At 42.0% G+C, this 27,888-nt stretch overlaps 1 protein-coding gene and 1 pseudogene across 1 annotated transcript; both read left to right on the top strand.

The window, feature by feature from the left end:
* Positions 1–1,861: 1,861 nt before the first annotated feature.
* Positions 1,862–2,905, top strand: LOC141761923 (high choriolytic enzyme 1-like; annotated as a pseudogene).
* Positions 2,906–6,071: 3,166 nt separating this feature from the next.
* On the top strand, positions 6,072–7,021 carry LOC141761917 (high choriolytic enzyme 1-like). Its single transcript, XM_074625607.1, has one exon. The coding sequence runs from the start codon at positions 6,072–6,074 to the stop codon at positions 6,852–6,854; it is 783 nt and encodes a 260-aa protein (XP_074481708.1). The 3' UTR covers positions 6,855–7,021.
* The last annotated feature ends 20,867 nt before the right edge of the window (positions 7,022–27,888 follow it).

Genomic DNA, 27,888 nt, shown 5'->3' with positions numbered 1-27,888 from the left:
TTTTAGCAAAAAATCTCTACAAACCCACTGTACACTACCTGCTCAGCACCAAACAGCAGACTGACCCAGTTAGTGACTAGCTGATCAACATAGTGGAGCATTTAGCAGCTAAAGAGCCAGATATTTCCCTCAGGAGTTGGTAGAGACTAAAAGCAGAGCTAAAAGAGAGTATATATTGGACTCACGTTTGCCAAATAGATGCTCTGCATCTGTTGGATGTGTAAATAATTAACTGTTTGCTAACAAGTTTGCCATCAACTTAAAAGATGATATGTGTTCACAACTTGTTTCCGCTCCCTGCAAGTTGCCAAATAAAAATCTGTAATTGCATGTTCAAGCTCAGATTATTGCAAAAATGAACCACTTTGGACTGGGAGAGGTCAAAAGTGTCACATTTGAGAGTTAAATGTACCACCGCTGGATGAAGGAGGCAAAAATAAAGCTGGAACCAGGCTCAGTGGACATTAAACAATAATAAATGGGTCAACCAATAACCTCACCGTCTGGGATGCTGATGTCCTTAAAAAAGTGTTGTAATTTCCTGCACATCATACCTCAACTTTTAATGCTTATGAGGAAGGCTGTACAGCAAAAGCTGAAACTATAATTTTAAGAAAAAAAAAGCAGGCCAACTTCTTTTACAGCTCTACTCGCTGACACTGGGGTAATGAAACTATTCAGTGATAAAAAAGGAAGAGATGGCCATAGGACTATGTCATAAGAGCTTGCTTTTGCTTTTGGGATATGTACAGATATATACGAATATATATATATATATATATATATATATATATATATACTGTATATAAATAGCAGATGGTGCTCTGAGGCGATAATACCCTCAGGGGGGAAGCAGGCGACAACCTTAAAGTTGGCTGTAGGATTGATCTCTTAGCACAAACAGAAATGTTTATCTCAGCTGGAATCTGATGACAAAAGTGTTGCCAGAGCTGCAGTAAATCTATATTGTCGACAAAGCTTTCTGGTCTCATGAGATTTCATGAAAAGAAAATTATTTCTAAAAATGGTAATAGTGCAAAAAACCTTCTTTTTTATTTTATTGTGAATGGACAAAAAACAACTACAAATAGGCAGCAGCAAGAAATGCTGCCAGACTAAAATATTTAAACAGCTGTTGGATAAATTGTCTTTTTCTACAACTAATTTTTACTGACATTCATGGTTCCCACAGGATATATCCTACAGATTTTGGTGATCATCTGATTTTTCCCCTAGCGCCATCATGAGGTTGACATCTGTGATTTTGAATAAAATGTCTCCACAACTACTGGATGTGACATTTGGTACAGTCATTTATGTCCCCCTCAGAACGAACTGTAATAACTTTGGTGATCCATTTATGACCAAATATTGTATGACATACTAATGATACTAATGACATTCCCATCAGCCACAGCTGTGTTTATAAGCCTACTAATTAGCAAATGTTAACATGCTAACATGAGCCAAGAGCTGAAGTTGTGAGGATCACATTTTTCCATTATTCTAAATGGTAGATGTATCAACGTTCATGCTCATTTGACAGATATCCTGCCGCCAGAACCATTGTAGGTATGAGGACAGTGTGTTTTTGACCCTTAGAAGACGTGGTGTGATGTTTGTGGCAAATTGTGTCAATCCAGTGACAGATCAGTGTGGGGAGAAAGCTAATATATACAAATAAATAGATTGTATGGAACAAATATCAAAAGGAAATCATTTTAAAGGAACATATACATACATTACTCTGTTTAAGAAACTCTAATGTGAGGTCTTATTGGCTGAAGACCATGTAAAGTGTTTAGTTTAACAATTCCAGCCTAGTAAAGCTGTGTCCATCTATCTAATGACCAGAGATAACAAACCATGTTTGAACAGTAGGTTTGTCCGTGGAATCCTCCCTTCAGAGGTTTGTTCAGGCCTAGCAATGTAGACCCCAACCCATAATCCTCCTGCAGACACACCTGTAGAGAAGAGTATAAAGACCCTGGACTGAACTGAGTCAAACATCAGTCTTCAAGGAGTCTCTCCACAGCAGCTCTTCAGAGAAGCTCCACAGCCTCCAGACCGACCATGAAGATGACTCCCTCTGCCAGCCTGCTGCTGCTGCTCCTGCTCGGCCTCTCTCAGGCACTTCCTCTCCAGGAGGAAGGAGGCGAAGAAGAAGAAGTCCCAGACACCATCGACATCACCACCAGGATTCTGACCTCCAACAACAGCACCGATGAGATCCTGCTGGAAGGAGACATTGCGGTTCCCAGAACCAGAAACGCCATGAAGTGTTGGTCCCAGAACTGCCTGTGGAGGAAATCCTCCAACGGCTTGGTGATGATCCCCTTCACCGTGAGCAGCGAGTTCACCAGCTGGGAGAGGCAGAAGATCGACTACGCTTCGTCCCCCTTCAGAACGAGTACGACTACATCAGCATCGAGAACAGAGCCGGATGTTTCTCCTCTCTGGGCAGAACTGGAGGCAGTCAGGTGCTTTCTCTCAACAGGCAAGGCTGCCTCTACCACGGCATCATCCAGCACGAGATCAACCACGCTCTGGGCTTCCAGCACGAACAGACCAGCAGCGACCGCGACAACTACGTCAGCATCAACTGGCAGAACATCAACCCACAGATGGCCTACAACTTCTACAAGCAGGCCACCAACAACCTGAACACTCCCTACGACTACTCCTCCATCATGCACTATGGAAAGACAGCCTTCTCCATCCAGTACGGGAAGGACTCCATCACCCCCATCCCCGACCCCAACGTCCAGATCGGCCAGAGGCAGGGCATGTCCTACTGGGACATCGAGAGGATCAACGCGCTCTACGACTGTTAATAATAATGCTGATGCTAAATGCAAAAAGGTCCCACTTCTTTCTGTTTCTGTTTTCTCTCTAATTAATAAAAGGTTGCTGTAACCTATAGAATCAATACTGAATGTTTCACTTTTTTTTCACCATATTATTTCAAATGTTCAGACAATGTACATGCCTCGATTATCTGTAATAAAGATAATGCAAAATGACTGATTGCTGACTAGTTATTTTTCTCTTAAATATTTGTGCAAAAATATGGGCAGTAGGAACCTCTTCCACTTTGATTTCAAGGGACTGATACAAAAGCAAAAACAGCCCAGACAAATCCCCCCCATTCTGACACCATTGCTCAGACCCCATCTTCCAACTTGACCTTCATTTTGATCTCAACTACAAACCCGTAAAGTTTGGTGACTGCATCATGCACGGTTGTGACGCTATCGTGGTGACATCTGTCCCCAGATAGAAATATAAATACCTGGCAACCCGCTCCTGTGTTAGTTCCTGCTACTGTAGGTGTGCCCAGGACCAAATTTTGCCATGATGACTCACAAGCTGAAAACAATACCAGCGTTGCTGTCACAGCTGGTAACAAACATGTAAGTAATTTGTATTAAAAAAATATGTAAAAACATCAATTTAGAGCACACATATTTTTTAGACACATTAGCACTGAAATTGAAATTTAATAAATTCTGGGATACAATATTATGCAGACATGTAAACAGCATATCCTTTACTGACCCAGCTCTGAGCTATTATTAACAGCTAAATGATTGTTAATGAAAGTAGTGGGTTGTAATGCAACTCCCAGGAGACCTGTAGCCAAAAGCTGTGTTTTAAACTGCAGAGCACACACACAAGTTATTACAATCTTTAACGAATGAAAGCAATTCACCAGCCTAGTTATTTGTTGAAATGTCAGATCAATGTAGGAACAGGACCCTCTGATAATGTGGCATATCTAGGGTACGTTAACAAGGCCAAACAGCTAAACTCTGCTTTGCTATTGATATTTTATTCTCGACATGTTTATTATATGTTTGATGGTTTAATTGAATACTGGCCATGAATGGATTATTTAATTGGGGTAAAGGAAAGCTATCTGTATCTGTAACTGGGATTAAAATAAAGTTGGTTTAAAGTGTCTGTAAAGAAACAGAAAGCTATCGCCAAAATCTGAAAAGCTCTCTTGGCACTTTTGATACAGTCCTTTACTTGAGCTTGTCATTTTCCCGTCTGCTGTCAAGTCACACAGGGTGCAGGCTTCAGTATCGGATCATGAGGTCACCAGGTCAAAACTTAAATTTGATCAATACTTTTTTTTTTTGGCCAAATGCCTAAAAATCGATTGAGATTCACATCCGCCTCAGCTATACGTTGCTTTTAGTATTAGTGTTAGCAAGCTAAAATGCTAAACTAAGATGGTGAACATTAAACATTACATCCTCTAAACATCAGTATGTCAGCATTGTCATTGTGAGCATGGTAGCATGCCAACAGTAGCATTCATTTAACCAAAGCTGTGGACTGAAGTTTTGACATGACAAAACCACAGTTGTATTGACTGCTTAACACTGTCAAAAGGTTTACAATTCATCACCCAATCTTAGTGGAAAAACACAATTTTCACAAAATGTATGTCTACACAACACATTGTCTCAGAGTTTGAGCTCAATTTACAAATTTTGTGATACTGGTCTGCCAGCAACTACCCTTGAGTTGAAGTTGAGAAATTCATGAATCAGTAAGTTTCCAGGTTCGCTGACCCCTGTTGCTGACCTCTCAGTTCACCACACTGTTAGTGCTATGAAATAAATAATAGCCGGTTGGGTCTAAGTGAAGTCCAATGGGGCAGCACAAGATTCGACAACTTCCCTCACTTATTTAATTCAAAATATCTAAACATCTTACACTTAAATAAATAAAAGTATTGAGAATAAAAATATAAATGCATCCATATGTCCAGTTTGCACTACGCCCCAATTATCTGCAAGTTGTATAAATAAAATCTACTTAGGGCGTGTGTGTGTGAAGACTTGTGTGCACGTAATTGCATGCCCGTTGTGTGAATGTGTGCGAGTGCATGGATTCATTGGACGGCTATCGCCTGCCAATCTATCCGTCTGATTTGGGGCCAGATACCAAGGCATCTAACAACCCCCTGAAGTATATACACACACACACACACACACATACACACGCACACCTCACCCCTATCCAACTTCAACTTGGCAGCCATTTAAACAGAAGCAATCTTCCTCATCATTAGGCCGGCCACCTTCGGTGAGAATACCAGGGGCAGTGCGACCCCGGCCAGTGCCAGCGTCACCTTCCCCCTCGCATCATTCCCACTGTAGCAACACAGTCCAATAGTCACTGCTTTACCTGGTGCCATCGTCTGCTTGAATGTGCCCGGCAAGCATTTTGCTGACAGTGAGTTTCAAGAAGTTGCCAAGTTCAACACCAACCTGAATGAGGACAAAATAATAAAAAAAAGGATTATGGCAGGGCAAAAACTCAGAATGGATCAACTTTGGAAACTATTTGTTAGGACCAAATTTAGGTCATAATAGCATAGAGATGATACTGATAACATTCATGCAAAGATGATTTTTTTTTGGTGCTGAAAATCAAACATGTTTGTAAATGTCACTGTTAAACATGATGTCATTGATAGTTTGGATCTGTTTGACCGTGTCTTGCTTTGTTTTCTTTTGCCATCCATTTATCTATATCAAATATCAACCAGTGCAGCTGATCGATTGTTATTGATATTCAAATTAATGGCGGTGAGGAAGAGTTAGTTTGGTCTCCATCTTCATTGCTAATGGCTCATTACTGTGGTGCTTAACACTGAATTTGTCACCTGTCTAGTGTGTCCAGAAAGTGGTTGTGTCTAGAAGGTAACACGCAAATTGTGAAACACCCGCGAGATGGTTAAGGTTGGGCAAACGCTTATTGGCTGAAGACCATGTAAAGTGTTTAGCTTAACAAATCCAGCCTAGTAAAGCTGTGTCCATCTATCTAATGACCAGAGATAACAAACCATGTTTAAACAGTAGGTTTGTCCATGGAGTCCTCCCTTCAGAGGTTTGTTCAGGCCTAGCAGTGTAGACCCCAACCCATAATCCTCCTGCAGACACACCTGTAGAGGAGAGTATAAAGACCCTGGACTGAACTGAGTCAAACATCAAGCTTCAAGGAGTCTCTCCATAGCAGCTCTTCAGAGAAGCTCCACAGCCTCCAGACCGACCATGAAGATGACTCCCTCTGCCAGCCTCTTGCTCGGCCTCTCTCAGGCACTTCCTCTCCAGGAGGAAGGAGGTGAAGAAGAAGAAGTCCCAGACACTGTCGACATCACCACCAGGATTCTGACATCCAACAACGGCTCCGATGAGATCCTGCTGGAAGGAGACATTGCGGTTCCCAGAACCAGAAACGCCATGAAGTGTTGGTCCCAGAACTGCCTGTGGAGGAAATCCTCCAACGGCTTGGTGATGATCCCCTTCACCGTGAGCAGTGAGTTCACCAGCAGGGAGAGGCAGAAGATCGACTACGCCATGGAGGCCTTCCACAGCAAGACCTGCCTCCGCTTCGTCCCCCTTCAGAACGAGTACGACTACATCAGCATCGAGAACAGAGCCGGATGTTTCTCCTCTCTGGGCAGAACTGGAGGCAGTCAGGTGCTTTCTCTCAACAGGCAAGGCTGCCTCTACCACGGCATCATCCAGCACGAGATCAACCACGCTCTGGGCTTCCAGCACGAACAGACCAGGAGCGACCGCGACAACTACGTCAGCATCAACTGGCAGAACATCAACCCGCAGAAGGCCTTCGACTTCTACAAGCAGAACACCAACAACCTGAACACTCCCTACGACTACTCCTCCATCATGCACTATGGAAGGACAGCCTTCTCCATCCAGTACGGGAAGGACTCCATCACCCCCATCCCCGACCCCAACATCCAGATCGGCCAGAGGCAGGGCATGTCCTACTGGGACATCGAGAGGATCAACGTGCTCTACGACTGTTAATAATAATGCTGATGCTAAATGCAAAAATGTCCCACTTTTTTCTGTTTCTTGTTCTCTCTAATTAATAAAAGGTTGCTGTAACCTATAGAATCAATACTGAATGTTTCACTTTCTTTCACCATATTATTTCAAATGTTCAGACAATGTACATGCCTTGATTATCTGTAATAAAGGTAATGCAAAATGACTGATTGCTGACTAGTTATTTTTCTCTTAAATATTTGTGCAAAATATGGGCAGTAGGAACCTCTTCCACTTTGATTTCAAGGGACTGATACAAAAGCAAATAACTTTTTCGTAAGATATCATACAAGCCGTTGCATAAGAATATGTTGTAAGGGTAGTCATTGACCTTGAATGGTTAAGTTTAGGCATTGACCTCGAATAGTTATGGTTAGGATAGGTCGTCGGGTATCGCAAGAGTATTTTCAAGTTTTTGCCAGAATCCCAAAAAGTGGACCATCTTTATCAATTCAAATTGAAGTTTGCCTCTGAAAATGAAAAAAAATGAAACATGTTGACCACCAGTTACTCATGCTATTGCTGATTTAATTATTTAATAATCATAATTTTTTTGTAGCACTTTACAACAAAGGAGCTACAAGTCAGACACCATGGTCTGGATATAGGTCAGTTTACCTTTGTTTTACAGCAAATGATTTATATGATTTATAAGAAAAAGGGTTAGTCTATAGAGCCGTTGCAACTTGCAGAGCAGTATTACAGCAGTGCTATTATTTCTCTCCAGTTCTGGATCTTTCTGCAGGTCAGCATCCAGCAGACTCACATCCCTGTCCAGACCTCTCAGATATGCTCCCTGAGAATCTGGGCCACTTTCCCACCATTCCCTCCCCAGTTAGCTATCAAATCCCCAGACCACCACCACTTTAAAGGACACCCTTGCTATATATATATATATATTTTCCCTTTTACATCTCATCTTTATCTTGACTCTCTCTCTTGCACTCTGTCTCTCTCTTTCCTTCCCAGATTGTTATATATGTCCCTATGCCCAACTGAGTGATCCTGCTGATCAAAAAAAAATTGCCGCTGTTACTTTTTCATCATATTCCAACATCTCCCTTGGTGTTTCATTTGCTGCCAAGCAGAGTTTTGGACCATTGCTTGTGTGTAGTGCAGGGCTTCCTCTCAGTGCAGCAGTGGGATAGCTATATAGCACAGAGCTCACACTGCGTTTTGTTTTGTCCTTTTTTCCTCGAGGCTGTGTGCATTCATCTCCATGCGCCGCCACAGTCACCGCGCTGTCGCCTGGTTATAGCTGAGTGAAAACGTACTCCTGCACCCTCTCAGGCCAACTAATTATGGACTTTGATTATTCCCATTTTGTTTTACTGAGTGCGGCGCCGTTGCCAACAGGCGGGCCGGTAGAAAGGCCAGCACCATTGATTGTCTCAGTTTCGGGCCTAATTGAGCCAAATGGGAATGGCTGTTGCCAGAGTTCACTCTTCTCCAGTGTTTACATGCTGATCCACCAGAGAGACATTCATTACCGGCTCGCTGAAAACTCCTCTAGACATGCTCACACACACACACACATAGACGCTCACATTTTGTAGTCATATTGATAAAGGGTTGAAGTTCTCAGCGGTCTGAACATACAGCTGGGCTTGCAGATGCTACTGGGAATTAATGCTGCTTTCTAATGGTGCTCGGGTCTACATCACAGAGCCATTATTTCTATCTCTGTTCCTTTCTCAACATCACAGTCTGAATGTTTGCTTCTGTTCAACCCACACTGGCTCATAATTGCATACAAGTGAGCTCGGTGTAAGAGTTGGTGTCTGATTGAATCATTAAAATTCATGTACGTGAAGTTGCTTTCAGACATGAAATTGATGGTTAAGCTATTTGACACAACAGACAAAGAGCTTCTTTGCAAGCGTTTCTTTAAGGGTAGTGCCCCCGGACATGACTTTCATTCATCTGCAGTCCTTGTGCTAAAAATGCAAGCACTCGAAGCGAAGGCAGTGTATTTGTACCGATTCAAAGTTGCACTGATTTTTAAATGAGGGTACTTTTGCTTTTTAAAACGCAGATCGAAAAAGGCGATCGAGCCCAACAGGTGCCAGTTCCTTTCTGAAAAGCTCCATTATGCCATAAAGCAACCTCTAATGAAAAGATGTCTCTCCCTCCTCTTCACTTATTAGGTAATGTTCTGTCAGAACAGTTTAGATTTTAGTTTGAAGTGTTTCAAGTACGATGGCGTTTTTTGTTTTGGCTCCTCTCCCATCCTTTTACCGTTTTGAGAGATAAAACTGTATTTTGACTTTTGGCAGAAGTGAAGAGGCAGCAGGGATGATTCTAAGCACAGGCATTGAGGTGCTATGGTAACTCAGGTCTGTAGCAGCAGCAGTAACATTAAGTACATTTAGAAGCAATGGGTCATTTGGGGCAAGTGGGGGAAAACCCCACCTGCTGGCAACAGAAAAAAAGTGTGGTTTTAGTAGTGCTGAGTAACTTAGAAACTAATTTAATTCTACATTAATGCATGAAATAAAAAAATCCTTGATTGCGCTTGGCTTTTGAGGCTCCTATGTGGGGATAGTCCCACTTGCAATGTCAAGTGCCCTGTGAGTGCGAAAACATCAATACGCATGCCCAAAGCCATCGGCAATGAATGTGGGTGGCACAAATTTGATGCCAAGCGGGGCTGATAGCCCGTTACCCCACGCAAATTGGGCTCACTCGGCAGAGCAACCCAAATTGACAGCGCATACGAACGGGGAATTTAGCAGTATAACAGCACGTTGAGGAGAACAGGTATGTGCTCAATCGGATTATTGTTGACATCTTGCAGATAAAGAGCTAGCTATTTTTCTCAGGAGTCGTAATTTGAAGACCAAATCAGAGCTAAAAGAAGAGTGAGTACGGGGGCTAGAAACACGACTCCGAATGAATGCTTATGTTTCATTGTGTCTGCTGGATGTGTGTAAATAGGCAACTGTGCACTATCACATTCTCCACAACAGCTTTAAAAAGATGATAATATGTCAGTGTTGTCTTTACTGCTTGTTCTGATGCCCCCAAGTGGCCAAAAAGAAGAAGGCGAATGCGTTGCTGCTTTAATGCAAAGTTAAATACACAACAAGAACTGGTAACATCTGCTTTTTGCAAAACCAATGTCTAATGCTCTAAGAAGAAAGCATGCTTTAACATGAAGTTATATGTCTATGTTCCTTTTCTGATACATTACAAGCAGTATTAACTCTGACTGAAACGGCCATCAAATGTGTTACTGTGAAAATATAGGGAACAATGAATGTCCCACTTCATATACTTTCATGTTACCTTTTAATGCCAACCCTTCATGCTCCTCCACGAACGAACTGAATAACTTTTCGGCACATGTACATTTTTAGAAAACTCATTCAGTAGGTCAAAATTCAACAGATTACGATCCTTCAGGGGAACAAGCTCCACAACATCATTTGCCTCGTGGCATCGTGTTCGGCTAACACACTGCCAGCACACGGCAGCCGTCTCAAAGCCTTCAGAGAGCGCGGGGAGAGAAATATAAATCCTGTGAGATAAATCCATGCCACCAGCGAGCCTGCGACATCGACATAAAGCCGTATTTCATACCGGGCTCCTTCATCGAGGTCGGATTATCAGGGAGAGTAAGTGATGCAAAGGGAATACAATACCACCACTGCTTACATATGGATGATATGATTAAGGTGCTATAAGCCAGGCTTTGACACTGACACACAATCCAGGTGGCGAGTGCATGTTTATGGCATCCGTATCTGTGTGAACACGGTGTGAATGTGAATGTCACACTCTGGCTGTGTGTCTTGCAGTTGCTATCTGATTTGATTGTCAAAAATTCTTGGAGGGAGAACGGATGATAGACCGGGTGATACGTGGGTTGATGCATCAAGATAATTCACTTTACATCTCTTTGATAGACCTCTTCTCAACACAGTCATCGTTAAAATGAAAAATCCCTTTCATAAGGCCACCACAATGTTCATTATGCCATTATGTGGGAGTGCAACATTTCTTTTTCTTATAACGGAATTTTTCTTCTTTGACTGACTTGGCAGCCATTAATAGAGTTGAACTGCCAGCCAACTTTACAATAGACCATTATCTTGTTGCGCTGTCCTCATAGAAAAGTGTGAACGTTGACTCTGATAACCCGAGTGGCAAAGGCAGATATGAACAATTATCGTACCACATGTCTCCGGCTGCCATTGATAAAAGGACCTTTTTAATGGGGGCGATTACTGTAACCATGTGCAATTTAACATGATCGACTCAATAGGTGATGGGACTTTAATGCTAGAAAAACTCTGTCCACCTGAAAGGCTCGGGCCAATATTGATTATGGCAGCATTAAACATTTAAGTAATCACTGCACTTAGTTAAATGATTGTGTAATGAATAATAGATGAGATGGAAGGCGGACAGCGTAATAAATGGTCTGGGGAATAATATCTGGCCATGTGATATTCAGCCATGTCTCCACATCCACAAGGACGTTCGCTTTTTTTTTTTTAAATGCGCCAACTCTCTCACTCTGCTGTCTCATGAATTAGGGTGTTTACCTAGAGGGACACACACACACACGAGCGCAAGCAGCAAGTTCAGGAATCGTTGGGGATTTAATCAATTCACATTACTCTTGTGGAATGTTCAATGTGAGTGCAGCACTTATCCCCCAAGAGTTAGACCGCTATTGGGCTGTTTGATTAAGTATTGCGAAGAACATAGATTTTCTAAAACAACCTCTATTCTCTTCTATTCTACTCTACTCTACTCTATTCTATATAGTGGCTCAGAGAGCTCAGTGCACTGCAAATAGACAAAACACAATAAAGAAAACATCTTCAGTAAAGGGCGAGTCCATCTGCGTTCTTTTTCGTATTTGATTTTTTTTCAAATGGAAACGCCCACTCAGCCGTTAGCAAAGAGCAGTGACGTAGGCTACTTAAATATGCTAATCAATGAGGTTATGAATAGTGTAAATGCCAGCACTAGCTGAGTCAAAGTTAGCTGTGCTAAGTTTGGAAATAACTGAAAGGGTTATTTCAGACTTTTTTGAAGTGGGTTTGTATGCATACTGCCACGTTCTGTGAGGTAAAATTATAATTTTTGTGGATGAAGTCTGGTGGATTTGAAGAGAGCGATATAAGCGCTTCAGTTCCACATTGGAAAGGGCTGTCGTCTGTGGACGGCAGCAGCAGAAAAACTTATTTATAGCCACCTAAAAAAGTCATTATCAGTTTAAATTTAGAATATTTCCACCGCTTTACCTCGCCATCAGACAGCCCTTTCCGACAGGGAACTGAAACCGTTATGATGCTGTCTTCAAAGCCACCAGACTCCTTTGACAAAAACAGTAATTTTATCTTGCTGTACACGGGAGTTGCTGGTCTACCGCTGCATTGATCGGTTAGTTAGTTAGTTAGTTAGTGTTATTGTGTGACGTTTGGATTCGAACTAACATGGCATCCACACAACACAGCAGTTCATTGCTTAGCTTCCTGTCTGCTTCTCCAAACTGGGAGCATGTCAACCACCATCTAAGTTACTGGTATGTAATACACTGACCATAAGGATGTGTATATGTGGCAGCGTCATCATGCAGAAACCTACTTCAGGTGTGAGAAAGTAGCACTTTGATGCTAAAATGCTGACCAAAATTTGAATGTTGGAATTTTGAATATCTATGCTGCATAATATAACACACTGTAAATAGAAAACAATCAAATACAGAAATGCACCGCAAATATAAACAACATTTCTATTCTCTTTAGGCTTTGATCGTGTAGATTTTACATATCAGTTGTCTGAGAGAGTGTCAGGTCAATAACGCCTGTCCCCACACATACACACACACACACACACACACACACACACACACATCACACTGACTGCGGTATGTGTGTGGGAAGGACACCTTCTTCAATCACTCGATGTAAATGGGCTGAGGCCTGTTGCAATTTACAACATGGTCCTGTCGTGTCTGATAAATTCAGCTCCGTCTCTGTGTTTATCATGTCAAGATGACTTCACTCTTGTCCCCTCTTTAGACCCGCTGTCTCTCCCATCCACACGCGTTTCGCTCGAAGCCCCTCATTTCCTTGGCGAGTGGGGGCACATGAGTGAGACAGCTTGGTAATTAGTTCTCGAGCATGCTCTTGCTAAATATTCCTGCTTAATGACAAGGCCAGGCGGGCGCGCTACGCCTAACGGCCCCGGGTTCAGTCTGGTCCTACAAGCTCTGATCATAATCCAAACTTGTGGTAAAACTACGGCCTGATGCAACAAATAAATAAATAAATAACTGTGAATAAATAAAAGAACGTAGATGTTAGGGCACACTTTGAAAAAGTACATCAAAGGCAGTGATTTGTCAGCCATCAATAGTCTTTCCAGAGGGATGCCTGTCTCTCTCTCTCTCTCTCTCTCTCTCTCTCTCTCTCTCTCTGTCTCTCTGTCTCTCTCTCTCATTTAGCTAGATGATTGCCTCCTGCAGCCCCAGGGAGTGATAACAACCACCAAGTCTATTACTTCCTACAGCACTTTACTCCTACCAATATGAAACACTCGATAGCAACAGGACCTACCCCATGTTAACTCCTATAGTCTATTAGCCAAACACCAATTCCATCCAACAGCACGCGTCGATACGAGGGAACCCCTGAGTAACATTATCCACGTTGGAATGACTCAGAGGAGGATCATGCAAGTCGGTTGCATCAAAATGGGGCGTAATGAAAAAAGAAAAATTCTGGGAAACGCATAAAGGAAGCTAATAAAGAAACTAACGAGCAGACAAACAAACGCAGCGGGGTTGATGGGTGATGCGGGTTCACTATTTTTAAAATGCCTCCTTTTGAGGTGAGTCGATGGAGATGTGGCGTCTCACATACAGGTACACACACACGCATGCATGCATGCACGTACAGACTGCTGTGTTGTCCCAGTGTGGTAATGGCCGGGCACTGTGCATCCAGATGCTAACCTCGCTTTCTTCCCCCACGATGCAGCAGGGTACAGTGCATTCCAGCCTCGCAGGGCTCAGGTGTTAATTTATGCTACTGCACCACTTTTCCCCCTGACTACACACAGCCTGACCCCGGCCCAGCGTGTCCCCACGGCGGGGGCCGCACCGCTGTCCGAGCAGGCCGATTTCATTCTTCAAAAAAATGAGCTTCCCTGCGCTGTCGCATTCAGCTGCAGAGATAAAAATAAAACAACAACAAAAAAAAACACGGTGGAACAGAATGGAACCAAAGTAAACATAATGAAAAGGTTTTTGACAGATGTTTGGCAGCAGTTGTACACGTATCAAAGTGCAGCGCTGGGTAATTCAGCCGCGGTTGTAAATCACAGATGATTATCAGTGTGGAAATACTTGCATCATGTTTTGCCATGAAGAAGAAAACAAAGGAGTGGGGGAAAACAAAAGCAAACAAAAATGGCACAAGGCAAAAACACACATCATGTGAGCAAGACAAAGATTGAATGCATATTGCATCAAAACATTCGAATGCGGGAGCAACAGTGAGAGTTTCATTCTCTTGGAATAATCTTTGTTTTATACCAGAATGAGCATGCTTAATGGATGATTACAAGTCATTGCACTGCTGTTTCTGTTAGAAAGATGAGAGTAAGGAGATGTTTGAGGAGGGGGGTGTGGGGGGCTTCAGGTAACAGCAGCTGATGGCCGATACGTTTGTGGTTGAGAGAGTTTCTAGGGCAGAGCCTCCTCGGTTGTCGACTGGACGTCCGCGCGGGCGTCTGAGAGCCCGAACTTCAATTCATTATTGATAATCTGCGGTGTCACTGAAGTCCATTCACTTCATTGTCGAGACATCACCTGAGACATCAATGCAGACACACGCACATGCACACAATAAACAAAGATGAAAGCTTCTGAGCACCTGCCTCTTAAGCGCTTTTTCTTATTACTCGCTGTCACTCCCGCCGGGCAGAGGGCACTTTGCAGATGCCCCTGCAGATGTAGATAGCGAGTGGAGGAGGGGTGGGGGAGCATTGTGGGTGGCTCGGCGTTCAAAAGTAATCTAGCTAGGGACCCGGCGAAAGGCGGCTCCTCGCTTCATTTCATGCACAAAGCCCCTGCGCTGCCAACAGGCTGACAGACGGGAAGGAAGGCCGCGCACATAGACACTCCACCCTACCCAAAGGCAAGACCAAAAAAGAAAAAGACTCGAGGGAAAATAGAAAGGTGTAAAAAAAAGAAAAAAAAGAGGGGGTAGCGGAGAAGAGATAGCCTTTATAATTCATGTCTGGAGAGGAAGAGTGGAGGATGATTCGCTTTGTTGTCCATCTCGACGGTCAGTCTGGGAACAGAGGACTTGTGGTTCAAAGGCAGCCAGCCGTTGCACCTCTCTTACAAACCTGCTGGGAGCGTGTCATTAAATTCAGAGCTGTTTGGAAACAGATTTCATCACATTATCCCCTGTTTAGGACCTTTGTACTTGGCGCCAGAATGAGCATAGTAGCCTGTCTGTCTGCCATTTAAGCATTGAGCCTGGGGTTTGAAATATATTTAGAGGAAAATTCAATAACACATCAACACTAAGCTGGTGTATTTTTTTCTCCTCGGTTCAACTGGAGCCAAACTTTTCTGAACCCGGGTAAGCACAGGCGTTAATGTGGGTCCACATTAGTCTGCGAGATGGCCCTATCAATAGAGCTGGCATGGGGAGTGAGGTGGGGTGGTGGTGGTGATGGTGGTGGATCAGGACCTCCTGGGAAAACCTAATACCCAAAGCCTTTTTTTATTGAAATATTTATACAGGTAAACTCACTGTATCTGTGCAGCTCCATTTACAGGAGATATCTAGGCGTCAGACCAAAGCCGGAATCGATAAAACACAATTATAGCGGGACAACCCATCGCTGGATCTTGAGCGATAGGAAGATGGTGGATTAAAGCGTTCGAGGGTAAATGCATAGAATAGCCACGGGGCCAGAAATGTACCTGTGTGGACTGTCACTGCTGCCTGAACGGACCTCGCCGCCTTCACCGGCGGTATTAGCAGCTTACAGCCCTCCTCACAATGCCTCATTATTTACCAGCCTCTCTTTTCATTTATCTATTGATTACTGATACCCCCGAGCTTTGGCGATAGTTAATGTGCTAATGTGCTGTATTACTCTAGCTGGAATGACATCGCTATTATGCCCGCTTCCATAAATGGCTTAAATCTGGGAGGGGGGAAATAAAAGAAATATCCAAAGACAAACAATAACCTTGAAAAACACCGCCAGCGTTTGAGCTCACATTCACATTCAAGGCAAATGCCCCGAACAAATCAAATGACCAACAAGTCAACAGTACTTGTTTTGAAAAGGAGCCTCTGGAGAAGCATATAGCCAAGGTCACAGGCCCGGGAGCCACGCGGTTCACGTGTAATAGATTTGAATTGCATTACAGATGACTGATCTGCTACAAATCACCAGCGCTCCTGCGACACGCCAACAACGATTCTCCCACATGCATGCGATCAGTTATTATTACACACACCTTGAGGAAATGTCAACTTGACTCTACATGTGTAATGTGTGTTTACGTTGTCAGTGGATATGTGAAGTGTGCAGTCGTGTGTGCATCACGGAAAAAGAAAAAAGGAAGCGGGGTGGGATGGGGGGGGGAGTAAGTGGTTGGGGTCTGTCAGTGTCACCGTAAACCTTCTGAACCACCTTCCGCCCTCTAATAAGATTGAGCACCAAGCCGAGCTGAACAACTGCCAGACACCGAGACACCACCCGAATAGAGAGGAGATCTCTGGCAACAAAAAAAAGGAGAGGGGGCGTTTTTCAAGGGAGGGCAAGAAGAAACATTTCAATGCTGCGTCTCACTACAGAGGCAGCTCCGTCTCCGCCAAGGAGAGCTCAAAGAGCCCTTGTCAGGTAAATCAAGTATGACTTATATTTCTTGGGGGTGATGGAGGCACGTGGTGGCTACTAAGACGTCCTGGCAGCGGAGGCGATATTCGCAGGCTGTGGGAGTGGGGAGAGGCTCACACACACGCATACTGAACATGTTCTCTTGTGTGGATTTTACATTTTATAGTCTGGAGTGCTGCTAGTCTTCATAAACGTGGTTCAGTTACCTTTCCTGTCAAAGCTAGGGTCAAGAATATATTTCAAGCAAATTTGTATTTCAATAATCGAGTGTATTTCATGCTGTTGTGTCGTAATACAGCTGCTGTGTCATTTACAAGTGGTGCTCTATCCAAAATATTCTTTCCTATTAAAATGGAAAAGGTTTAAAAAGGAAAAAAAATAAAAATAACTCTTGACGTTTATACAATGATGCAGGGGTCATGATTTACTTTCCTCTCTTTGAAACATCAAGAACTAGGGTTGGGTAAGATTACATTCAAATGTAATCAGTTACAAATTACATGGTAATTTTTGTATTTAGCAGCGTAATCCATTGGATTACAAAATAATAATAATCTAATCTGAATACTTTTGTAATACTTCAAAATCAAACATTAAAACATTTGCACCTTATAGCTACTAAAAATGGACGTAGACAAAAAATTGATTTCCACAAATGTTCTTTTTTCCTCTTTAAACATCTCAAAACATTTTCACTGTAAATAAATGTATTTGCTTGAACCCTCCATTTTGACTCAACACCGTTCTTTTTTCCACAAAGTGGAGCTCTCACTTTTCCTGAGTTAATAGCATTGGTTATCATGAAAAGATCGCCATATTTTAAAGACGTAATAAAAAGAATGTAATCAAGTAATCCTTGAAATTGTACAATGTATGCCTCGGCATCAGTCCGTATGTACATACGTCCGTACTTGTTCTTGTGAACGTGATATCTCAGAAAAACGCCTTGAGGGAAATTCTAATTTGTCATGACATGGATGTAAACTGCGATTTGACTGGTTGGCGGAGGCATAAAACCGCAGGGCGGTAATTCTAGTTTCAAATGTAATCTGGGCTGATTATAGTCACTTCTTTGTTTGTAATCTGATTACGCAATCCTGATTACCTGTAATCCATTACCACCCAGCTGTGTCAAGAACCAGCCTCAAATGCCAACAATAAATCATCCATTTATTTCACACAGTGCTTGAGTATTCTGAATAGCGCTACACTTTCCTTTCATTCCACCTTCAGGTGGAAGATGTCACAGGGCTAACCTAAATGCTTGAAGCAGGCCGGCTCCTCTGCCACGCTTTCAGCACTGCTGTGTGATTGCGGTGGGAGTGTCTGTGTGGCTCTGCTCTGCAACAGCCTCCTCTTCACCCAAAGTCATTTAGTCTGCCTGCCTCAGGTAGATAGAACTTAGCTTAAGCAATTGGCAATTTGCAGGACATCAGAGTAGACCTCTGCATAATGACTGCTGGATTACTGTGGGGAACTCTATTAATGTGGCACAGCTTCCTCAGCAGTCATGGATGCACATCTGGGTGCTTGTAGTTTACAGGCTAATGATGCTAGCAAACTCTTTTTACAGCCGGTAGCATTGCAAACACATCATTTTATTTGATTTCTATTGCCTTTTTTAAAGTGTTGTTTCGGAATGAGTAGCTCTAATGTCTCAGCTTAAACAAATGCATTTTTCTATCATCATTTTACATAATATCAGTCTTACTGCAAGTCGATTTACATAGCATTGCGCACACTTTTTTTTTACAGTATGTTTGATAACCATTTTACAGCCTGGCTCTTCCTGAGGTTTTCTTTTATAGCTTTAGCTTTAAATATTTACAATTAATCATGAGAAGCTTTTGCCTTAGATATTATAAAAATAAAAAAAAAAGAACACTTAATAAAAAGTGAGCTGTCAAGTCAGCTAAAGTCTGACTTATAGATTTAATGTGCTCAGTCCACTTGCACATCCTGACAAAAAAATGGTCTTTTTTTTTTAACTGTGAATGAAAATGACAACCTTTCTATAATGTAGTGTACAGTATTTCATACAGTATATTATTTCTGTCCATTCCTCAATGGTGGGTGGCGAGAAGTATTTGTACCAGTTTCTAATCATTGATATTCCACCATTCAAAGGAGATGTCACAGTATCACAACTAAATTTGCTTTATATTGTTACAAGCGTACTGCACATGTCATTCATTCATTCATTCACCTACTGCAACCCAAACCAAACCTAGACCTTCAATCAACCCAACTCAGCAAGTAAGTGATGCAAATATAAGCCATTGTGGGTATTATTGAAGTGCGTTGAGCCTCCTACTACTAACTACTACCTTGCAGCAGAATGCTTGCACTGGTGTTGTAAAGGAGAACACAGTAGAATACAGAAAAGAAAGGATCGGATTTGGATCTGCTTTATTTTAGCCGATACCGATCCATTTAAGTATGGCTGGATTGGCTCGGGGCTGAAATCTCTCGAATTTACTGTTGTCTTGTTCATTTTGTATGTGCATCCGTTTAGTCAATGTGCTCACAGAGGAGATACTTTGTTATCCGTCTCCAGTCTCTCAGGCATCAAATATGAGCCCCCTTGACTTGCGAGAATGCAATGGTCGAGTCTTTAGTATCTCATTAAATGCAGATATGACACATTAACTTTTTTTCAAAGTACACTATGTAGAGCCTACTGGTATTCTCCCCTGAGACTGTTTCCCTTTATTTAGGAAAACCTTGGAAGTTATAGAGAGAATATTTACGTAAATACTTTGCTTCTTTATAAATCTCTCTCTGCTCCATGAAAATTCAGTTGTTCTGCTGGCCATGTTTTCTACCTTTCAGGCGGTGGATGTGAATGACAAGAACCTCACTAGCTGGCTGGCAGAAATCGATTTGGCCCCATCAGAGCATCAGTAGGATGGAGGCTCAGGATCCTTTCAGATCAGGGCTCCACATGCTTATTGTGTGTGATGATCCTTTGGAGGTTTTAACAACTGGAATGTCCAAAGCATACAGCTTGCCTCAAAAAAATTAAAATATTTAGAGTTAAACCTAAAAAATATGACGGAGAGACCCAGGGGTCAAGTGTTGCAATCGTACCAGCTTATATTCACACAAGCAGTTGTTTTGCCCCTCAAGAAGCCACCTCAGTCAGTATGAAAATGTGAAATGCTCTGTTCTGTGCTTGTTAAATTCAATTGATAAATGAGCGTGTGTTGCTACCAAACCCTAAAAGACACTCGTCCGGCTTGTGCTGAACCTGTGACAGGCTATTCAGAAAATAGGGCCTCTCTAGGTAAAGCCACACTCGCCCAACCAGATCCCATTTTGTTTTAGCGCTGTTACAACATGTGCCCTTTGAAGCAGTAACAATCATTACAGTTTCACTCCTCTCTGGTAGAGGAGAGGAATACAAAAAGGAGCAAAATGAAACAGAGAGAAGCTTGGGTCTCTGCGGAATTGTCTGCCCAGCACCAGAGCTGGAACACCCAAAGAGCTTAAAGTGATATAAATGCCCCTGAATGACAGCATAAATCTGTATGATGACAAATAACCTCTTTGAAGCCCGCACCGCAGCGAATAGGATACCATTTCTGTATTTTAAAAAGGCAGGGGGACTTAAAAAAAGAGCCCTCGACAATGTCACAGTGGCAGTTTTAGTCGTGTAGAAACTGTGAGAGAGAGGGAGTGAGGTGGTTATCTAAATAAAAGTGTCACGCCTGCTTACTTTTATATTACCTTGCAACAATACCCCCCTTGACAAGCCATCCGAGAGAAAAAGGCAAACAATAAAGTAACACAAATTAATATATATATTTTTTTCTACTCTGTCCAACGTGCGGCGTAATTCATCACAATTCTGCGTCCAGGTGCCAGCATAATGCATAAACTTAGCACGGCGCCATGTAACAAAAATTGAAATAGACTTGTGAAGAAATGAGCAATTTCCCTGTGGAAGAATTGGAAATTTTGCGAGGCCGTTGGTGGCTGACCTGTCATCAATCACTTCACAGCAGCACAAACTTAAAGGCTGGTGGGAGGCTGAGCGATGCAGGCAAACACCCAGCGGTTGTTGACAGGTGATCCCCACCCAGCCGACAACCTAATAGCACACAGCTGAACTAACATGGGGAGCGGATGGTGGTGGTGGATCACACATCAAAGATACTGTACGTGATAATTGCCACAAATCTTAAAAAGAAGGAAAACTCAGTCATGCTCAGGAGTGTTAACTGGGATGAACTCTAATGCAGCAGTTTGCATCGTGTTCTTAGTTTTTGAAGACTGAATTTTGTCTGACAGCTACAGTGGTTTGTTTGTTTTTTAATAATATGAGGAGTATTTTCATGGTTTCATGATTATTTTTGTGTATGTGAGTGTGTTTATTCTATATTTGCATAAATAAAAACAAGGGAGTCTACAACATACATATATCTGCAATCCCTTTGGAGCAAACAACAATACAGGGGTAACTGTGAGGTAGCTAGTTCAATGGAGGAAGTAAAGACGGTCATATCTCTGGTTCTTGGTACTTTATAGAGGTGTCAATTTTAAGTTGAAAATTGATCGAAATGAGCTTTCAATAGTATTTTTTCTGTCCACCCCTGCCTGCTTGCGTGCGTCCGAAGAAAAAAAACAACACTTCAAACACAACACAGTGTAGTTTACCCCACCAGGCCAAGTCCCCAGGAAGAGCACCAGGCTTTGAAGAAAATTTTACATAGTGGCCAAACTGTAGAATTCCAACTTTCGTGTCCGTTATGTGATGCCATTGGGCCCAAAAATACTTTTTCCCATAGACTTACATTAGGAAAGAGACGTCTATAAATCAGGAGATAATTTCTTTTGAGGTAAATCAACTTCCCAGTACAGACACTTAAATAGCCCTTATTTAAATCATTATGTCCTAAAAGTTGTAAAATGCACTAATAGCTGAATCCAGAGTTATTCTCCTTCCTTCGCTTATGTAGGGAGGCGGGGTTAAAGGAAACGCTAGTGCGGTTGCCCTGTAGGCTCATGGATGCAGAAGAAAGTTAAACTTTTTTGATTAATGTGCCACTGAGAAAATTTCACAGGAATGAACCGGGCCCCGCTAGTGGATCTTCTTTTTGTTGTTTAACAGCTTGTTCGTAATTGTCTGGTGAAATAAGTTATTGTTATTGAATATGAAATAAATTATTTTAATTTGACCATATGGTCAAAAATGTTTAAATTGAATTGTAGATTTGGAGAATCATGGTACCCCTTGAACTCATCCAAAGCACCTTTTAAGTGGGAAATGTTTGAAATTAAACATTTTGAACATGAGCAGGAATCCTGCTGAAACACATATGAGCTATTAAAGTCCAGGGGTTTATAAATCAATTAAAATTAAGTAAGGTATAATCGACGTTAATAGGTGTCACATACACATTTAAAGAGGTCACTTCCCCAAACAAAAAGACACAAAGGAGGACAGAAGAGTATGTGTGTTGACTTAGCAGGGAATGTCTGGTTACTGCAATATATTACAGTATAATTTTATATTTTTAATTTTCACCACGAGTTTTGTGTTTTCCTTAACATGAATAAAGATATTTCCACCATAAATTGGTGCATAGAAATTCACAAGAATGCTCAAACTTTGTCACGTGTGTCGCTCCCAATGTTGAAGTGAAACCTATGCCTTTGACACAAACACACACACACACACACACACACACACACATGTTTACTTAGGGCACTTTTGGGGACATTACCATATTGCGGGGACACTTCTGCATCACCATGGTGTGCACATTCAGCTATGCTATGCCGTGAGGTGGACGTGTTGGAGGTGGCAAGGCTTTCACTGAAAGATGTCTGAGCCGAAACACTTGAGTGTTCTGTCAATAGCTGCTAACCGCTAAACTTATGCAGTAAATAACATAAATACATGCTACATGCTTGTCTGACCGATACATTTTTGTGTATGTTTGTGTGTCTGAGTTTATGTGTATACCTACAGTATTTCTCAGTACATATATGTGTGTGTCTGTGTGTGTGTGTGTGTGCGTGTGCGTGTGTGTGTGTGTGTGTGTGTGTGTATGTATGTGTGAGTAGGTGGTAATGGTGCTGGTGTTGGAGGGAGTGGTCTTTTCCTATTGTGTAGAGACCTCTCCACCATCTGCCAGCCTGCTCCCGGCCTCTGTGCCTGATCGTGCCTGATGAAGACCAGATGTTTTCCCTGGCTGCCGCTCCCCAGTAGGACCTCTCCTGCATCATCCCAGCCCACATTGGCTAACACTCAGATAAACACACACACGCTGCACACTTAATTAAAACTCTCACTTACACACATACTGTACATACATGTATGTATGTATACACACACACACACATATAGATGTAAATAAACATGTTCTTTGTGTCTTTCCTGCCCTCTACTTTATTTTTCTTCACACACACACACACACAGGCATACAAACACTGGTGAACATTAAAGTTATACAGCACTTTTATATACTGTAAAAGCCATTTCATTAGTGCGAGTCAACCAGTGACCTTCCAACCAAGTAGAACAGAGATGCGGTAGATTTGTCCTATTTGTTCACATCTAATGCTCGCGTCATTATGGACACAACGTTTTGGATTCATCACAATAAGGGATAAATCAAAACTTTGCTTTTTGTGCACACATTCAATTTGTGTGGTTGTGTGCAGTTTTACTGATGCACTGATGTCATCTTATGAAATTTGTGTGAGTTGATCAGGCATGACAAATATTGTTATATTCAGAATAAGTAGGGGGACTCAGAAATGCCATCGATTTGCATGTGACTTGTACCATACATGACACTTTAAATTGAGTTCATCATCATATACAGTATGTTATATATAGATGATTGAGTGGTATATATTATACACATGGACACAATCCTGTCTATCTATATGACAACATGAAATACAGCAAATTAGTGCTGAATACAAGAAAATGTTCTTATTGATACAATAATTTGACGTCAGCAGCTGTTTGCACATATAAACATCATGTCATAATTATAGCATTTAAATTGAGTGTAGCATTAAACAATAAAAACATTAGAAATATCAAGGTAAAATGTCATTAAGGAATGTAGTTAGAAGAGCGCCTTATGAGGCGCCACACAAATGGTGAAAGGCAGAAAGTTTGAACGCACATTATTAAAGGGAACAGTTACATTTCTAGAGTCCCGCCATGGTTTGAGATTATTCCAGCTGTGTGTCACGCCTCTTTTATACCGCCTGGGTGCTGAAAACGCACATCAAAGGATCCACCGTTATATCCTAGATTAAAGCTCCTCCAGCAAGCCTCCTTGCTCCTCGAGATGCATTTTAGGAATTGGGAGGTCTTTCAAGGTGGAGCACTGAGATCGATTTCCGGGTCACCAGATGGGGGATCGAAGAGCAAGGAGACGACGAGGCACAAAATCGAGAAATGAGAAGAGTCCCTAGAGCCCAGTTTTTTTTCTATTACCTATATTTCTTTAAATTTTTTTTTGCAAATTTGCAGACTTAGCTTTTAGCACGTTCTGTTATCATGGATGTAGAATATCACTGAAATACCGTGATTTTAAAGCAAGATCGTTAGGATTGTCTTTTTCTGAGATTTATAAGCATGTTTATGAATGTCAGACATATAATGATGTCTGAAAAGTCGTGCTGAAACTAAAAAGAAATATGAGTCATGTCTGTCTCTGAGTCAGTCATGAGAAGGAGTGCAATTGCGTCAATCTGTTAAATAACAGTTAATATAATAAGTTTGCATATGTTGTTGTATGTGTTGTGTATTTTGGAGTTGGTGCTTACCAAAACACAGCTGAAGAAAGAGATATTGTTGGATTCATGTTCAGCCAGATTGCCAGAAACACTCAAATGTTAGCCCTAACAACTTTACAAGGCGGTGATATTTATAATGAAGGTATACGTTTGCAAGCTTCTTCTGGAGTTGTTCTGCCCTCATGGCCCCCAAATTGATTAATGCAGCTTTAAACAGCCACCTTTTCCTTGCCAGTAGGAGCTGCCAGTATGATGCTGCCTAGTGTAGCCCTAACTGCGCTCTAATATCTAATCATTTTCCTTTGGGCCTTGACTCACTTTAAATCTTCAACTCAAACTGGCATGAAACAAAGACTAGGCGGACTGGGTGGAACAGTAAATTGCATTTCTTGGCAATGTCCTTTCTCACCCATTCTAACCTCATAACTGCTGTTGAACAGTTAAGAGAGTAATTAAAATCTTCTCTGCGTTTGATTCTGTGCAAACTGCTACTCAGTGCAGAGGTCAACAGTTGAGGCAGGGAATCTTAACTGTGTAATGAAATATACTGAGGAGGAGAGAAAGGAGAGGAAATATTAAAAGATTGCTGCATGTAGAAGTGGCCGGTAACAGTGCCAAAGCCCGTGGGGCGATTTTATGCAAATCCAGCCCTTGAACCTCCCAAACGGGATCTGAGTATTGAACATTTACTTTTCCTACTTATCCTACTTACATTTGGCCATCATGCATCAAAGTGTCTTTCTTTATCAATGTCCTCCTAGCGTTTATCTGTTGGGTTATTTCCAGTTACATTGCATGGCAAGGTAATGGCATGGCTTGCGATATCACAAGCTCACACAAAATCCATCAGGCTTCAAGTAATGCTAATGGTTTGGACCACTGAGCATCCTGTGAGGAGTTACTGGCAGTTTCGGTTCCATAGCCGGCTACTACCATATCGATAAATAAATATAAGGCAGGGGTTTTCAAAGTCCGAGACTGTGGGCCTCCCATCAGAGAAAGCTTGGAAAGAGGCACCCCCTCACTTCCTCTTAGTTTACTTGCTTAGTTTTGCTCAATTCCTGGATGCCTGTAGGATCATGATTATGATATTTGATCCCACACTCAACAATTGAGCCAAGATTGCCTAATATTGAATTGTAATTCAGTGGTTAGTTTATACTTACCAAGGTGCATTAGATGTAGTCTACAGCCACACATCCACATCTACAACTCAGTTTATGTTCTCTGTATCACTGCAGCCAGCTGCTGCCACCATCAACTGTCTTCATTGCAAAAGAACTGAGATAAGTTTAGCCTCGTCTTCACTGCCCGGAGGCATCACTACTGCTGCTCACTTGGAGCGGAGAACTGCATTTTGGACAGCCAAACAATTTAACAGCTTGCACAATGAACAGCACGGATCATATTACATTTTATAACATTTTGTCACAGTCAAAGCAGATTTGTTGGATTCAGATTTCACTGCCGAGGAAATACAACAAAAGAGAGGCAGAAGCTCAGTCTGATGGTGCTGCGGGCCTTGCTCGCTCGCTCGCGGCTGACTCGCTACTAGCCGGAACTACATGCTGCTGGGAGCCAACAGCTAGAGTCGACTGGTAGCGTTTGTGCTCCGTATGCGCTCCAGCGCCAGACAAAACACCTCACTGTGCAGGCTGTGGATGATGTGCTGAGACGTGTTTGCCAACACGAGTGCAGATGATGGCGCTGTGTGATTGTGGGGGAATTGGAACTTTCTTTGAAGATAAACTGGGGAAATATATATGCCAATAAAAACAACAGTTGTATGAGAGGTTATACTGTAACGGATTGCATTTATTGGACATCCGGAATGGTAAACAAAAAAAGCAGATCAACAGCTCATACTTGTTAGGTACTTAGTCGTGATTTGTTAACTGGTTTAATGAAGTATGTTGTAGTGTTTTGTAATTTGTTGATTTGCACGAAAAAAAGTTGGGAAAAAAAGAAGCGTGTTAATGATAATGGTGGTGTTAATGATGATAACGCTGCCAGCGACAGCTCTGAGCAACACATCTGTGGTATGAGTTCTGACAAGTTGATGCTATTTAATCACTGAAGGCAACATCTTCATCTTATTTAGCTAATAGCTTCAACAAAGTAGAAATAACCCATAAATAGTGACAGAACTTTAACCAGCCCAGTGTCAAGTTTAAAAAAACAACTTAATCATAGCATTCTGGTGTGGACAACGCAGTACTAATGTGTCCAGAACGGCAAAAAAGTACAAAATAAGTGAGAGCAAGGTACAACAGAGGAGCATTTTTTTTGAAATGTCAGGTCTTTTAGCACTCTCGAAGGAGATAGAGCTATGGCCATATTACAACAGACAGCATTTTGTACTTGAGTGTTTGAATTGTTATCCCATTCTGCTTGGAAAAAAAAAAAAAAAAAGCTCAGCCAAGATGATCCCATTTTAGGCTTTTACAATCCCCTCTCTTCATCTCTCCAGGGGCTTCGGCGTATCTTCTCAGCCCGCGATGACTCATTGGTTTAGACACTGAAATTTGTTTTTCCATGCAATTAAGTGCAGCGCTTTCTTTAGTCCTTTGTTTTGACACACCTAGATACAAGATACAGTATGAGTTCTACTTCAGAAAAAGATCGATCCTCAGTTCATTGAGAACAGAATGCAAAAATGAGACCTTCTTATACCTGATTGTTAGGATCCTTAAGTGTTTGGATCAGTTTATATGTAACTGCCACATATAAAAGACATAAATAAATAAAATTCCTGTTAGCAGGAAGCAATTATTATAACATCATGCCAACAAGAGAGAGAGAATACACCCCATACATACTGTTATAAAGGTGAAACATTCTCAACCACATGTTGACATTGATTCATATCTCAGTCACATCCAGGTGTGAGACACAGGTTTGTGCGCTTTGCACAGTGTTCTCTACCACCCACGCCGAGCATTCAAAAGTGTAAAATACTGAAAACAATAAGCTGCCATTTGCCTGGGTGCTCGCTGACGTGCGCCCCTCGAATCACAGATTTAGAATCTATTCTGTTCCCTTGACTGGAGCTGACTGGGTGTCCACAGGGATTCAACCGACCTCCCCAGCATAGCCAAAGGTCACACAGCAGAGGTATGGCTTTCTAATGCAATGCCCTTTTGTGGCGTCTGAACTGCCTGCATTGTATTCCCCTCACATAGACTTCTTGCAGGGAGAGAGGCTTTGAGAAGCCGGATAAGGAGAATAGCATTGACAGCAGTTCTAAAGGGCAATCATACAGATAATTCAGTCCAATGGCCCTCTTTATTGAGATTAAGGCCCCAGCACCTCTGATATTGTATAAACAAAACTATGGGCATTTCACCCTGTGATGGCC

Source organism: Sebastes fasciatus, chromosome 2 (genome assembly GCF_043250625.1).
Source record: "Sebastes fasciatus isolate fSebFas1 chromosome 2, fSebFas1.pri, whole genome shotgun sequence".
Classification (NCBI taxonomy): domain Eukaryota; kingdom Metazoa; phylum Chordata; class Actinopteri; order Perciformes; family Sebastidae; genus Sebastes; species Sebastes fasciatus.
Note: the sequence above shows the minus strand (reverse complement) of the source record. Positions and strands in the feature narration are given on the sequence as shown.

Bases quoted from the DNA above. Each gene is read 5' to 3' on its own strand.
- LOC141761917 (XM_074625607.1), top strand. From the start codon at position 6,072: ATGAAGATGACTCCCTCTGCCAGCCTCTTGCTCGGCCTCTCTCAGGCA.